Consider the following 14,915-nt stretch of genomic DNA (forward strand, 5'->3'; position numbering starts at 1 on the left):
CACGGGCCCCCTTTTCACCAGCTTCCTGATGGGCCAGTTACTGGGATCCGTATTTTGGTGCGTGAGCCTGGGTCTTACAGCCATTTCCTAACAGGGGACGCGGAACGGGCAGAGGCAGTGGGGCCTGCCTTCAGCCTGGCCCTCTCCTATCCCAAAGCTCCCACCCGCCAGGCCCAGCTCAGAGGCGTCTCCGCTGTGCAGCTCCACCCAGCGACCCGCTGACCTCTCCACTGGAGGGAGCAGTGGGGTCACTTCCACCTGTGACCAGCACTGCCCAGGGTGAGGGGGGCCTTCCGAGTCACAGAGGACGCGTCAGTTTCTGCACAAGGTTTCTGTATCTCTCTGGGGTCTGTGGGCTCCCAGGAGGTAGGACCATGTCCCATACTTCTTGCTGTCCCCCGGGGGCCCAGACAGTCTTGCAATCTACTTTATACTGAGTGATAGGCCCGAAAGGACCAGGCCAGAGGCCCCTGGGGGCCCCGGTGTCTTCTGTAAAGACAGACTTGAATGGTGATGTCTTCAGCCCGTCAGGATCTCCTTTTTATTTCTACTTACGTTTATTTTTAAAGAAATTTTCAGTAACAATCATTTTTAGTATGATTACAAAACGCAAGACATACTTGTAGAAAATTTGGAAAATACTACCAAATTACAGAGGAAAACAAAGGAAATTACTCATAATTCTACCACCTACTGACAACTGTCATGTTTTGCTATATCTGCTATCCTTTTTAATAAACAAAAACTAACAAAGCACAATCAGAGTTTCCTGGATACTGTCTCTGGGCCACACACCCTGGTCAGCCCATCACAGGCATTATCTCATCAAATTCTACCCCAACCCCAAGGCAGGACAGTCGTCAGTGCTGTGGCGCCTACTTTCCAGGCGGGAAACGAAGGCCCAGGCAGCTCTAACAGTGCCGGGGTTCAGAGCCACGGGGCCTGCCTCCAGGCTCACACACACCGCGCGTGGAGAACTGTGCCTCCCATGCAGATGGGACCATCTAGTCCACAGTCTTCTCCGCCCTGCTTTTCACTCCTGACGTTTTCAATGGCTGCCAAGGCAGCCAGCCCAGGAACTCGCTGACACTGGAGCCCTTTTGGCTTGGGAACCTCGTCTGCGACCTCCATGCCCCGTTGCTCTGTGTGCCCCCGCTGGCAGTGCCCAGAGGGGACGGATGTGCCCAACGCAGAGTCCACCCCGCACGCCACGCCCCCAGCAGCTCCCAGGACCCCTTCCTTACCTGCAGACAGGCCCACAGGTTCGGACCAGTAACACCACAGGACTGACAGGTTCCCTGTGTAAGGTGAGGTGAGAGAAGAAGAGCAAAGTGAGAGCAGCCTGTGGGAGGCGCTCACAGAGCCCCGGCCTGCTCCAGCCACACACCTGCCTCCGCTGACACACGAACACCCTAAATGTCTCTCACCCTAAATGTCTCGGCTTAAGGCTTTGTCTGCTTCACAAAGGCCCTCACCAGCCCACCCATCTAAATTCGGTTTCCCAAGGGACACTTTACACTTTATTGTTTGAATTTTGTTTTCTGTGCCTGCAAAAACATTTTCAATAAAACCATTTGAAACGTAAACCCCTTACCATGCTCTCTCATCACACCTTCTACTCTGCCTCGTGGCACATTTATTTAAGGCTCTCTCCCCATCGAGACTATGGGCTCTATGAGAGGGGCAGTCTGTTTTATCTACTCTTGTGACTTGACAGGGCCTGGTACAAATTAGGAGCTCAATCTACTTGTTGACCACAGGAAACACCCAGGTTACTGGTGGTCTGGGAGACAGAGTGTGCTTGTCTACTGATATCTCCCCTTCTTGCTTCAATAGCAGAATGTGTGAGTTTTGGCTGAGCACTTGGCCAGCCAGCTGGAGACTATTCTCAGCCCCCACTGTGACCACAGAGCTCAGTTCTACTCGATGAGACAACAGTGACAGCGACATGTGCCACCTCCGAACTGTGTACTACCCTTCCTCTTTCTCTTCTTTCCAGTGCCTGGAATATGGATGTGAAGGCAGGAACTGAGGCAACCACCTTGGACTTGGAGATGAAAGCCACGTGTTGAGAATGGCAAAGCTACCCTATCAGTTCTAAACAATAAGTACTTAGGCCACAATTTAAATTGTGGTAACAAAGAGACCATGAAATACAGTGAGTGACCTAAACGAGATGGTTTATTTTTCTTCATTATGAGCTACCTGTTCACATCCTTGCCCCTTCTGGAATTTTAAAATGTTGGCTTCATTTTGTAGATTTCTGGATGCTCAGAGAGGTGCTGAAAACAGGCTCTCTGAGATGCAGGCCTGAGACAGCTCCAACGCTCCGGGTCTTTCCACTGTAGAAGCACTAACGCTTCCAAAGGCTGCCACCTCCCAGCCCACATCGTCCCATGTTCAGCCTCCCTCTTTCCACCTCATTCATCTCCCTGCTCTCAGGGTCCCCTATTCCTGCCTCCTCTGGAGGGAAAATCCTCATGAGCTGTCTCACTTACTCCTCTGTGCAGATGCAGAAGGAAACCCGCAGCAGACATGGAAATGTGCCAGAGCCTTGCTCTGTACCCCCTCCACACCACACAAAGAAGTGAAACTATATCAAAAGAAGCCACAGGGACTTTGAAGGACTGCCCCTCACACAGGCCAGTCTACACCAGCTCAGGCCAGGCCACCCAGGACCTGCCGGCAGTGTAGGGAGGCTGCATGCGGGCATTAGTTGCCTGGAAGGAAGAGCCGCCAGGAGGAATCTCACCCAATGACCCCACTGCTGGGACTGTGTCCTGGACATGGTTCTGCCCATGTGACAGGGACATTTCTATGAGGCCATCCATCTCAACATTGTTCGTTTTGTCAGGAGGTGGCAAAGAGCCCCGGCGTCCACCCACAGAGGGTCAGTTATAGAGTTCACACGATGAAATAGGACACAACCTCAAGACAAACGGTAAGAAAGCTGTCCCTGTGGACCAATGTCTAAAGGGCTCCAACATACATTGTCATGAGAATAAAGCAGGTCACGAAGGTGTCTCCAGGATGCTACCGTTAGATAATAAAGGGGAAAAGGGAAAAATACGCATATTTGCATATATCTGCATTAAAAAACTCTGAAAAATTACAAAAGAAACTAATGTAACTGGTTACCTGGGGAGGGAGAGAGCAGGGGGTGGAGGGGAGACTTCTTGACATTTATTATTCTAATAGTCTCTTTTCTGTTTTGTTTTTTAAGATTTTATTGGCGAAGGGGAACACATTTTTGAACCATGTGAAAGAATTACCTATTCAAAAAATTCTAATTTAACAGAGAAAGATGATGACACATCCCCTTACTCAGAGAGGCCCACTTTCTTGCCTCGGGCCCCCTAGAATGATCCTCAGGTCACATGGGTATAAAAACCGCCCACGGAGTCTCAAATCCTGATTCATCCCGTGCCTTGGAAAGGCTCTGTGCACCGGCTCCAGGCAGCTAATGACAGGGCATGAGTGGCTCCCAGATGGACTGGTCTAAATGATAATTGATGGCCCTTAGGGCACAGCTCCCAAACAGACGCCAGCTCTTCCATTTGCACAAAGGGATGAGCAGAGACCGTCAGGAGCCAGTGCTGCCACTGCGCCAGAAACGTTTGCGCCTCACCCACGCAGAGGCCCGGAAGTGTGGGCCACAGCCCCATGAAGTCTGACCCTTTACCTTAGATTTGAGCAGCAAGTCGTCCTTGGTCACCTCCCCTATAAAGTCAAGGTGGGGGCAAAGGTCCCTGGCGTCCCCCATTCTGGCCTGGGCTCACCTACAGGAAAACACAAGCAGTGCTAGGTTGGCAATGGCTCCCAGGAGGCAGGGAGGCGAGCGGTGAAGGGCATGCGTCTGCTCTCGGCGGGCGGTTCTGGGCTGCGTGAGGAGGGAGCTGCTCAAGTTCTCTGAGCCTCTGTCTCCTCGTCTGGGGCCTAGGGAGGAAGACGACACCACCCCAGGGGGTTGCTCAGAGGGTTCACAGTGGGTGTGTGTAGACCCGGTGAAGCCGGAATAAGCTCTGTGCGTTGTACCAGTGTCAGCGTTGTGGCTGTGATACTGTACTACAGACAGACTACAGATGGACAGACCAAAGACATGCCACTGGGGGGAACTGGGTGAAGGGTACGTGGGACCTCCCGGTACCTTTTCTGGCAACTTCCTGTGAATTATAATTATTTCTAATGAAAATGTTTAAAAATAAATAACTGAATAAATGCTTCCACCACCCAATATTTTAGTAGAAATCACACCCAGGAATCTGATTGCTGATTCTCTACTTCTAAAGTGTTGCCAAAAAATGGTCCAAACCAACCAAAGATGTTAAGTGGAGTCCAGAGTGGTTTAATGGAAAGCAGGGGCCATGTGTGCACTGGAGGGGGGTGAACCCCCAGGCCTCTCCTGACAAGACACCTCCCTGCCCCAAATGGTCAGCCAGGCATTGAATGGCCAAGACTCCCAGCCAGAACAGGAGTTACTGGTATGGATTAGATGCCAGGCAACTGGCCAAGTGCTTTCCACGCATTATTTCATTAAAAGCTGCCCCCGTGATCTTGGCGGCAGCTGTGATCAGCCTCATTTTACAGACTAGGAAAGGGGTTCCTTTTTGTCTAAGGCCTCAGTAGTGCTAGAGCTAAGCTGAAACCCAAGTCCCTGCTCACATTCTCTTTAACTTACGGAAAATATAAACAACGCAAAAGTCGACAGAACGGTATAGTGCATTCCCACATACCCAGCCCCTGGCCTCAACAATTAACAATTCACGGCCAACCCTGCTTCACCTCAACCTCCCACTTCCACTTTTTTGCAGCAAGTCCCAGGTATGACATCATTTCATCTGTGTAAATTTTTCTAAAAGGACTTGAAAAGAGAAAAGCAAGCATAACCATGATTCCATTATTTCACCTAAAAAGAAAACTCCGTACGTCCTCCTCAGTGGGTGCCTAATGGCTCCACCTGAGTGGGGGAGGCTGTGGGCCTACCTCTGTGTACAGCGACACCCCCAGGAAACAGCCAACATCTGCATTCTCCGAGGCAGTGGACAGTGGTGGGCCGTGGCAGGCAGGAGTGAGAGCAGATCTCCGGCAGGGAACCTGGGGGAACAAACCAGTGTACTTGATGTAGTTGCGTTGTTTAAAAATCACTCTTAGCACCGCCCAGGGGTGCTAGCGAACCCCACACTAGTCATTGCTGGGCATTACCTTTGTGATCTCTGAGAACGGAGACCTTTCAGGTCTGCAGGAGAGGGCCCCCGGGCCTCAACTACTGCTCCACAGCCCCTTAAACCTCTAGATAGATGGCTCAGCCCCCTCCACACATGCCACTGTGACCTTCAGATCATCTTTGAATCTCCCAAGAACGCTGTGCTGCTCAGAACCCAACCCCCAGGTGCTGAGCAACCCCAGGCTACAGGCACAACCAGGGTTATCCACATGTGGCCAGTGCCCACCCCTTTCCTCAGAGGGCCACAGTCTCCCAGATGTGGGCAGTTCAAAGAGGGAGAGGCAGTTAGAGGCTAACATTCAAAATGGTCACATGACAATGATAGGGTTAGAAGGTTCTAAATTCCAAGCCTCCTCACTTGAAACCAGATTTTTAGTTTTTTTATTGTTTGCACTGAGGTCCAGTGCACTGGATTGCTGCTAGTCCCACACTGTTTTAAGCTGCAGTGTGTGTGTGGGTTCAGTGTCTTTGGTATGTGCCCCATCTCTCCAGCTACACGGTGGAGCCAGGTTGTAAGCCTGACGCCCAGTGCCACAAACAGTGCCCAGGACAAGGGTGACAGTGACAGGCTCACTCTGGATTCACGTGTACAATCAGACTACTTAGGTTCCTGCAACTTCAGACAGAAAAAAATAAAATAAAATAAAAAGCCCTGTGGCTAACAACCCTCTTTGTGCTCTCACTGTTTGACAGATGAAGAAACAGAACTGGAGCCTAAGTAACGAAGAAACTTGGCCAGGGTCAGTCCTTCACTAGCAAATAGTGGGTGAGGTACAGAGCCTTGCTTTATATCAGGGGTCGGCAAACTTTTTCTATAAAGTACAAGGTAGTAAACATTTTAGGCTTTGCGGGCCACATCAATATTTATCACATAGTTTGTTCTTTTAAAAAAAAATTATAATCCATTAAAAAAAATGTTTTTAAAATATTCTTAGCTCAAAGGCCCCACAAAACTACCTTGGCCTGCTGCCCATTTGCTGACCTCTGTTCTAAATCTCTATGCTGTTGGGCATCGCCAAAAGAAGCCCAGACCACTGGCATTCCACTTCCCACTGCATACAAATCACTGCCAGCTTACATTAGGCAAAGGGCAAAGAACAGTCAGGAGGGCTAACCTGGCTACAGATTTTTTTCTAAGTAAGTAAGTAAGGGCGAGTGCAAAGAACTCCAAAGACGTCCCCTGTAACACTGTTTATAATGGGGGGAAACTGGATGTAACCTAAGTGACAACAGGCAACCGGATAAATAATGACAGTCACACACTGCTGCACTATATAGCCATTAAAAATGATGACTATTGAATCTTCCTATCCATTAAATTAAATTAGATCTAAAGAAACGGAGAGATATACCATGTTCATGGATTAGGACACCCAAAATTGTTAAGATGTCCATTCTCCCCAAATTGATCTTTAGAGTCAGTGCAATTTCAATCAGCCTCCCAGCAGGTTTTTTTGTAGAAACTGTCAAGCTGATTCTAAAAGTTAGATGGAAAAGCAAAAGACCTAAAATAGCCAAAACAATTTTGAAAAAGAACAAAGTTGGAAGACTTACACCCTATGACTTAAGGCTTTCAAAAAAGCTACAGTAATCAAGTTAGTGTGGCATTGGCTGAAACATAGACATATGGCTCAAAGAAACAGAATAGAGTCTAGAATTAGACCTGCACATATGTAGTCAATTGATTTCCAACAAAAGTACTGATATAATTCAATGGGCAAAACATAGTCTTTTCAACAGTGATATCCATATGGCAAAAAAATGAACTTTGACCCTTATCTCTTATTGTACACAAAAATTAACTAGAACTGGCTCATAGACTTTATGTAATTGATGGCCAATAGAGGGTTTAAAAGATCGTCCCTTTCTTCTTGTTCTTTTCCAAGGTTCTCGAAGAATTTGGTTGTTCCAAAATACGTTGCTTGTCCAAGTTTGCTTTCTTATCTTGAAACTGATGACATTTTCCCTCTTAATTCTTTGGACTGTGTTTCCAATTTCATTTCCACTTGCTCATGGCACTGTTGGAGCTCAGCTGCCAAGTCCTTCCGTTTTTGAAGTCCATCTCAGATACATGCTGCGTCTCCATCTTCTTCATCTTGGCCACCTGCTCCCTTTTTCCTTCCTTCGTCCATTTGCACTAGAGCTGCCCTCTGTTCTTATTATCAACTCTGTTGTAAGTCACATAATTCCAGAAACATTAAACTGAGCAAAAGAAGTCAGACACAAGAGTACACACTATATGATTCTATTTATATGAAATTTCAAAACATAGTCATACGCCACTTAACAACAGGGTTACATCCTGAGACATGAGACATTAGGCAATTTTGTCATTCTGCGAACATCAGAGGGAACTTACACAAACCTAGATGGTGCAGCCCACACCGTCACTGAGGCTGTATGACAGCCTATTGCTCCTAGGCTACAAGCCTGTATAACATGTACAAAACAACACGAGGTTAAATCAAGCACAAGAGAAAATGATGCAATCAGAGGCACGGTACACACAAGATGTATGAAGTTGCTGGCATAACAGTGTTGCTGGCACACTGATTTACAGCAAACCTTTTTTTTTTTTACAAGTAGAAAGAGTATACTCTAAAATAATGATTAAAAGTACAGTAAATACATAAACCAGTAACATTGTTGTTTATTATCACTATCAAGTATACTGTACTATGCGTAATTGTATGTGCTGTACTTTTATACGACTGGCAGCTCTTTAGGTTTGCTTACACCAGCATCACTACACATGAGTAATGCATTGCATTATGACGTCACAATCTTACCACAATCACGACCTCATTAGACGACAGGAATTTTTCAGATCCATTATAATCTTATGGGATCACTGTCATATCTGCTGTCCATCATTGACCAAAATGATCATCATTGATCAAAATGTCATTATGCAGCACATGACTATAAACAAAAATAATCTATGGTGATAGAAATTGGAACAGTTGTTGCCTGGGGCAGAGAGTAAGGCTACAGCATGAAGGCAAAAAGGAACTTTCTGTGGTGTTGGAATGTTCTAGATCTTAATTGGGGTGAGATTTAACCAGGTCTCTATACTTGTCAAATCTCAGGAAATATATCTTTAAAGCACATGCATTTTACATGTAATTTACTGGTGTAAATTACACCTCAATAAAGTTGATTAAAAGACCTTTAAATCACGACTGATCTATAGCGACAGAAAGCAGCTCAACCTTAGCTCCAGGTTATCTGGAGCTAAGAACAGGAGACAGAGAGTTATCATTAGACAAAACTCTTCAAAAGGGAGCATTTTATTGGATATAAATTATACCTCAGTAAAACTGATTTAAAGCCCTGGGGAAAAAACCCCACACTTTAAATGACTGAGACCTATATTACCAATACAGATAAATCTCAGAGAATGTTGAGATTTATAACGTAATAAAAAACAAGTTGTACCACCTCACACCCATTAAGATGACTACTATCAAAAACAAAACCATCTGGTGATGGAAGGAGAACTGACTCTGGGCGGTGAACACACAGTGTGATATACAGATAATGTATTACAGAATTGTACACCTGAAGTCTATGTAACTTTACTAACAATTGTCACCCCAATAAACTTTAATTTAAAAAAACAAAAACAAAACAAAAAACAGAAAATAACAAATGTTGGCAAAAACATGGAGAAATTGGAACCCTGTGCGCTGTTGGTGGGAACGTAAAATGGTGCAGCTGCTGTGGAGAACAGTCTGGAGGCTCCTCAAAAATTAAACAGAAATTCCATACAATCCAGCAATCCCACTGCTGGGTACACACCCCAAAGAACTGAAAGCAGAGACTTGAACAGGTATTTGCAGCCCCACGTTCACAGCGGCATTATTCATAGTAGCCCAAGGGGGAAGCAACCCAAGGATCTATCGAAAGATGAATGAATAGACAAAATGTGGTCTATCCACACGATGGAATAATAATATTCAGCCTTAAAAAGGAACGAAGCACGGTTACACGCTACAACACAGATGAATACTGAAAACATTATGCAAAGTGAAAGAAGCCAGACACAGGACAAAATCTTCTATGACTCCATGTATCTGAGGTCCCTAGAGAAGTCATATCCATACAGAAAGTAGCATGGTGGTTGCCAGGGGGAGGGGAAAGGGGGAGTTACTGTTTAGTGGGTACAATGTTTCAGTTTGGGAAAAGTTCTGGAGATGGATGGTGGTGATGGTAGGGCAAAAATGCTAATGTACTTAATTCCATTGAACTGTACCCTTCAAAATGAAGATGGGGCGGCCGGATGGCTCAGATGGTTAGAGCACGCGCTCTGAACAACAGGGTCACTGGTTTGATTCCCACATGGGCCAGTGAACTGCGCCCTCCACATCTAGATTAAAGACAACAAGCTGCCGCTGAGCTTCTCTGGAGGAGCAGCCTGATGGCTCAGTTGGTTAGAGCATGACCTCTCAACAACAAGGCTGCCAGTTTAATTCCCGCATGGGATGGTGGGCTGTGCCCCCTGCCCCTTACAGCTAAGATTGAAAATGGCAACTGGACTTGGAGCTGAGCTGCACCCTCCACAACTAGATTGAAGGACAATGACTTGGGGCTGATGGGCCCTGGAGAAACACACTGTTCCCCAATATTCCCCAATAATATTTAAAACAAAAAGTTATTGTGGTTTAAAAGGTTAAAAATAATAATAAATGAAGATAGAAAATTTTGTTATATGTAATTTACCAAAATTTGAAAAATAATTTTTTATTAAAAATTTTTTAAAAGTTGCAGGATACATTTAGTATGAACCATTAGAAAGATCTGAAAAAGCTGGGGGTGGGGAGAAGATTATGAAGTGAAATACTCAAGATACATCAGGAAAGATACTGGTCCCATTTGGCGCCCTGCCATGCTGCTCGCTACACTCTGTCCCTCGCTCATCCTTCAGGTCTCAGCTTCACTGTCCCCTGACCAGGGAAGGCATGTGCTGGCTGGCTACCCTATCCGCCGAATCTCTGTTCCAAGGAGGGCCCTCTGTCCATCCTGGCCTGTACCTGGCAGGCTCTGTAATCATTTGCTCATTTATCCATTTTTTGTTGTCAAATGCCTGTCTCCACTCAAGAATGTAAGCACCCTGAGAGCAGGGATCTGTAACCCAAATGCCTGAAACCACACCCGGAGCACAGTAACTTCCCAGTAAATGTTTGCTGAATGGATCAAAAGTGCAAAAAGTTATAAAACACTGTTACAGGAACATTCCACCGTGGTAAATAATTTTGTTTTGTGCCTACAAAAAGGATCATCTCTGGGAGGGTGAAATCAAGTGATTTTTATTTCCTCCTCTTTTGCTGGTCTGCATTTTCTACAATGAATTTGTGTTGCTTGTGTAATGCTATATCTAACCTAGTAAGTTACTTTTCATTCTTTTTGAAGTTTTGAAAAGATGAAGAGATGTGTCTGGCTTCTTTGGTATGTGGTTTCCTCCTGCGATTGTCCTTGCTTTTCCTCAGACCCCAGAGGGCACTCTGGAGGGCCAGAAGCTCCATCCCTGGAACTCTCCAGGCCCACAGAGTGTGAACAGGACACGCAAGGTCCATTTCAGAGACAGGGCAGTGGGACCGGAGTGGTCCCGGAAGCCCCGACGGAGGAAGTGCCTAAGTGGATGACCCACTGTGTGGAAAACTTGCTCTTAACGCCTTTGTTTTAGCCTCATTAACTCCCATGTTGGATTAAAAGTGTTCATCTTCTCCTACCTGTCCTGAAAACAGAAAAAGACATTTGTCTGGTCTTAATAAAATTAATATACACCTTTGTAGAAGCTGGAAAACAGAGACAAACATAATCTGATGTACAAATTACCTGTAATCCCATTATACAGAAAAAAAATACGGTTACTATTGTGGTAAGTCTTGTCCCTATATATGTGTATATAACTTTAAAAAACTAAGCTACAATTTAACACATACAGTTTGTATACAGGCTTTTTGGTTTCTATCACGTCACTAAGCTTCTTTTCAACAACTTCATTTCTAATGGCTGAATTATACCACGTCCCACGTAAGCTACCTACGGTGAACACGTAGGGTATTTGTGGTGTGTGTGTGTATTTTGTCATAAATAAGACACTAAGCAATATTTTGGAATATAAATTTCTGACTACATCTTTGACCAAAAGACAACTTACTGGGTCAAAATGGATGCTTAGAAAGTTCCAGATATGTATGAACAAACTTCCCACCAGAAAAATTATATAAATTTATCTGCCTACCCACAACAACGCAAAAGTGTGCCCAACATAGAAAATGTAAAGTTTACTAACTTTTTTTAAAGTTAATGGTTAAAAATCAGTTTGTTTACATGAAGAGAAAGGTTGAGTGGTTTGTACCAAAAACTGTGGGTGCTTAATATTCCACACAGAGGACCTGACACATGAGTGCATGCATCTGCAAAAATTGTACCTTATCTCGGCTGTCCAAAAGTTTCCATTTTGCTTTATCTTGCTACGCAACCAACACTGAGCGAGCACCTCCTCAGGGGGATGACTGGGGGTGACAGAAAACAAGCCAGGCATGGATCCCGCCCTCATGGGGCACAGAGGGCCATATTTCAACACCAGGGAACCTGCATACAGCCACTGGTGATGTTATAATTACTGATGGTAGCCACCTTTTTTTGTGCTTTTATCACATATCAATGTGTCACACAGATCAATCCTGGAGTTGACTATAATTATAGAAGGAAGCAGTAAGGACAGCTAGCCCTGCGTTCAGCAACTTGCTCTTGTCATTTGCAAGCTGTGTGTCTTTAGATACATCACTTAATCCTCAGTTTCCTCATCCATGAAATGGGGACAAAGACAGCAAGACACAGGAAGGATTTACCATGATGATTTCTGATCACGTGAACTTTCAGGGTGGCTCTGCACAGCAAGAAAGCTCAAAAAGTGTTGAGTACTGTAATGTGTGTTACTGGCCATGTCTCATAGGTCAGGCAACTGAGGCTGGTAGGAATGTAAGAGGCAGGCCACAGGCCACCCTCATCCCTGAGATTTTCCCTCAGGGCTCTGGTGCCCAGGACAGCCAGGCTGACCAGTCAAGAAATGGACAATGTCAACCAAGTGTGACACACAGCAGGCGACTAATGCAGGGCAGTTCTGACTCACAGTGCTACTTTCTGAGATCCAAGCTCACCTCCTGGTACTTCGGACATCAATGTAAAACCAGGAAAAGTGACCCGAGGAAACGAAGCAAATCCTTACAGCTTTCCTGTCCTGAGGCAGCCAGCACCTCTGCTTCCAGCAACTTGACTCTCTTTCTCAGTACAAGCTGAGAAGCTGTTTCAGATAAAAGGCACTCAAGAGATATGACAAACTTGGATCCTGGATCAACGGGAAAAAGGGGCATTAGTGGGACAGCAGACAAATCTGAATATGAACTAGATATTAGATAGTATTTGTTAGGGACTGAATTGTGTCCCCTCCCCCAAATGTATATGTTGAAGATGTCCTTACCCCCTAATACCTCAGCATGTAATCTTATTTGGAGATAAGGTCTTTAAAGAATTAAGTTCAAATGAGTCTTTAGGGTGGACCTCTATGCAGTCTGACTGATATCCTTATAGTAAGAGGAGTAAAGTTAGACACACAGGAGGCACGAGGATGCACAGAGGAAAGACCACGTGAGGACACAGCAAGAAAGCGGCTGACTACAAGCCCAGGAGACAGGCCTCAGAAGAAACCAAATCTGTTCACACCTTGACCTTGGACTTCCAGCCTCCAGAACTTTGAGAAAATAAATTTCTGATGTTTAAGCCACCCAGTCTGTGGGACTTTGTTATGACTGCTTCAGCACACGAATACAGTATTATATCAACATTAAAGTTTCTGAAGATGGAAATTGTTTTCTGGTTGTGTATTATAATATCCTTGCTCTTGGATTATTCCCCCTGAAATATTTAGGGGGAAAGGGTCATGATATCTGCAACTTACTTTTAAATGGATCAGCAATAATGATGATGATTCTGAGCATATAAATATAGGAAGAGTAAACAGGGCAAAAATAATAATTGGTGAATCGTATGAATGGGATTTCATTATTATTCTTGTAACTTTTCTGTAAGTTTGATTTTTTGTTTTATTTTTTTATTTTCTTATTTTCCCCCCCTTCTTCCACCCCCCCCACCACACACACACACACACACACACACACACACACACACACACACTCTGGTTCAAGCCGTTGTTTCTCAGTCTCATTGTGTAGGACACAGCTCCCTGGTCCATGCTGGTATTATAAGCTTTGCGCTCTCCCCCGCCCCCACTGAGGCAGTCGGTCACCGGTCACCTCTCGCCGTCTGCCGGCCACCAGCCACTCATGCTGGCCACCGGCCACTCATGGTAGTCCACGCAGCCCATAGCAGCTGACAACCACCTCTGGCTGCTCACGGCAGCCCAGGTCCAGGGAGAGCCATTGTTCACAATCTTAGCTGTAGAGGGCGCAGCTCACTGGCCCATGTGGGAATCGAACCAGCCACTGCAGCTTAGGAGCACAGTGCTCCAACCACCTGAGCCACCAGGCTGGCCCCCTTGTTTTGTTTTAAATAGAAACTTTTTAAAGATTCCCTTCCTCTTGTGTCAGGTGGAAGCAGGGAGGGGGTCTTTTTGAAAAGGTAACCCTAACTCAACAAGAGAGCTCCAGGATCCAGCACATACTCTGAGCCAGGCACTATGCCCAGTGGCTCACCTACACTCAGGTAAGGACCACTGTTTCTTATCTTAGAGAGGAAGGATGGAGGCTCCGAGATGGGAAGCCACACAGAAACGGACACAGCTAGAAGTATGCCAGGTGTGTCTGCGTTCATAGCCCTTCCCAACCTTCCCTCTGTGCAAATAAATGGAGTGCACATAGTAGGCATTTCGTAAGACTGAAAGGGGAAGAAACCTGCACCCCTCAGAGAACTGGATGCTGGAAACAGGACCTCTTGAGAGCAGCTGGATGACTGTGCTGTTGGGAGTCTGTGAGGTGCCCGCCCCACAGCTGGTGCCCAAATCGCCAGCCAAAGGAGTTGGGCTTCCTCCACACCCACCCCAGAGCACCTCTCCCTCCTGACCCACCAGACCCGCCTCCTCTCTTGGGGATGAACAAGCAGGAGGAAAGGAGGCAGGATGGTAGGTCTGGCAAAGAGCCCGTGCATTCAAGGACCGGGTGAGGCTTCCAAGATGCTTCATCCGGAATAAGGACAGGCACTTTTCCCTCCCTGGGGCTTTCACTGAGTGAGGAGGAAAATGCCTCCCGAGGGACGCGGGCAGGCAGGCAGCATATCCGGGCCTGGCACCAGCTGCTGAGACCAGGCCTCAGGTGCCCATTACTCATCATTTTCCTGGAGGTTCTGGCTCCATCCTCCTCTCAGCCAGGAGCCAATTTCCTCTGGACAGGAAAGGTGACACTGCCACACCCCCCATTAACATAAGGACACCCACCTGCCCTGATCCTCACCACATGAGCCCTGCCACACCCCACACACCCGCGCCCACACCCCTCTGCCCCTCAGAACATGTACCCTTTCCCTCCCTCCTGCCCTCTTCTCTCCAGTAGACTTCCACGCAGCTCCATTTTCCCTAAATCCCAAATACATTCCTTCCTTTAACCCAGTCTTAATTCACTGAGGGTCCACCATTCTTCTGATTCTCAAAGGAGAACCCTCAGGCGCCTCC

General features: G+C 46.3%; 1 protein-coding gene across 4 annotated transcripts in view; it reads right to left on the bottom strand.

Moving 5' to 3' along the window:
- The window catches only part of USP20 (ubiquitin specific peptidase 20), a 36,392-nt gene that overhangs the window by 19,892 nt on the left and 1,585 nt on the right, over positions 1–14,915 (bottom strand). For all 4 annotated transcript variants that reach the window (XM_019728829.3, XM_019728828.3, XM_019728825.3 and 1 more), the window contains exons 2-4: positions 4,984–5,094; positions 3,683–3,779; positions 1,245–1,298 (exon numbers count right to left, since the gene is read on the bottom strand). In XM_019728829.3, the coding sequence (XP_019584388.2) occupies positions 1,245–1,298; positions 3,683–3,763 (135 nt within the window). In that variant the 5' untranslated portion in view covers positions 3,764–3,779; positions 4,984–5,094. The remainder of the gene's footprint in view (positions 1–1,244; positions 1,299–3,682; positions 3,780–4,983; positions 5,095–14,915) is intronic.

Source organism: Rhinolophus sinicus, chromosome 16 (assembly GCF_057876585.1).
Source record: "Rhinolophus sinicus isolate RSI-liver-muscle chromosome 16, RSI-T2T, whole genome shotgun sequence".
NCBI classification, from domain to species: Eukaryota; Metazoa; Chordata; class Mammalia; order Chiroptera; family Rhinolophidae; genus Rhinolophus; species Rhinolophus sinicus.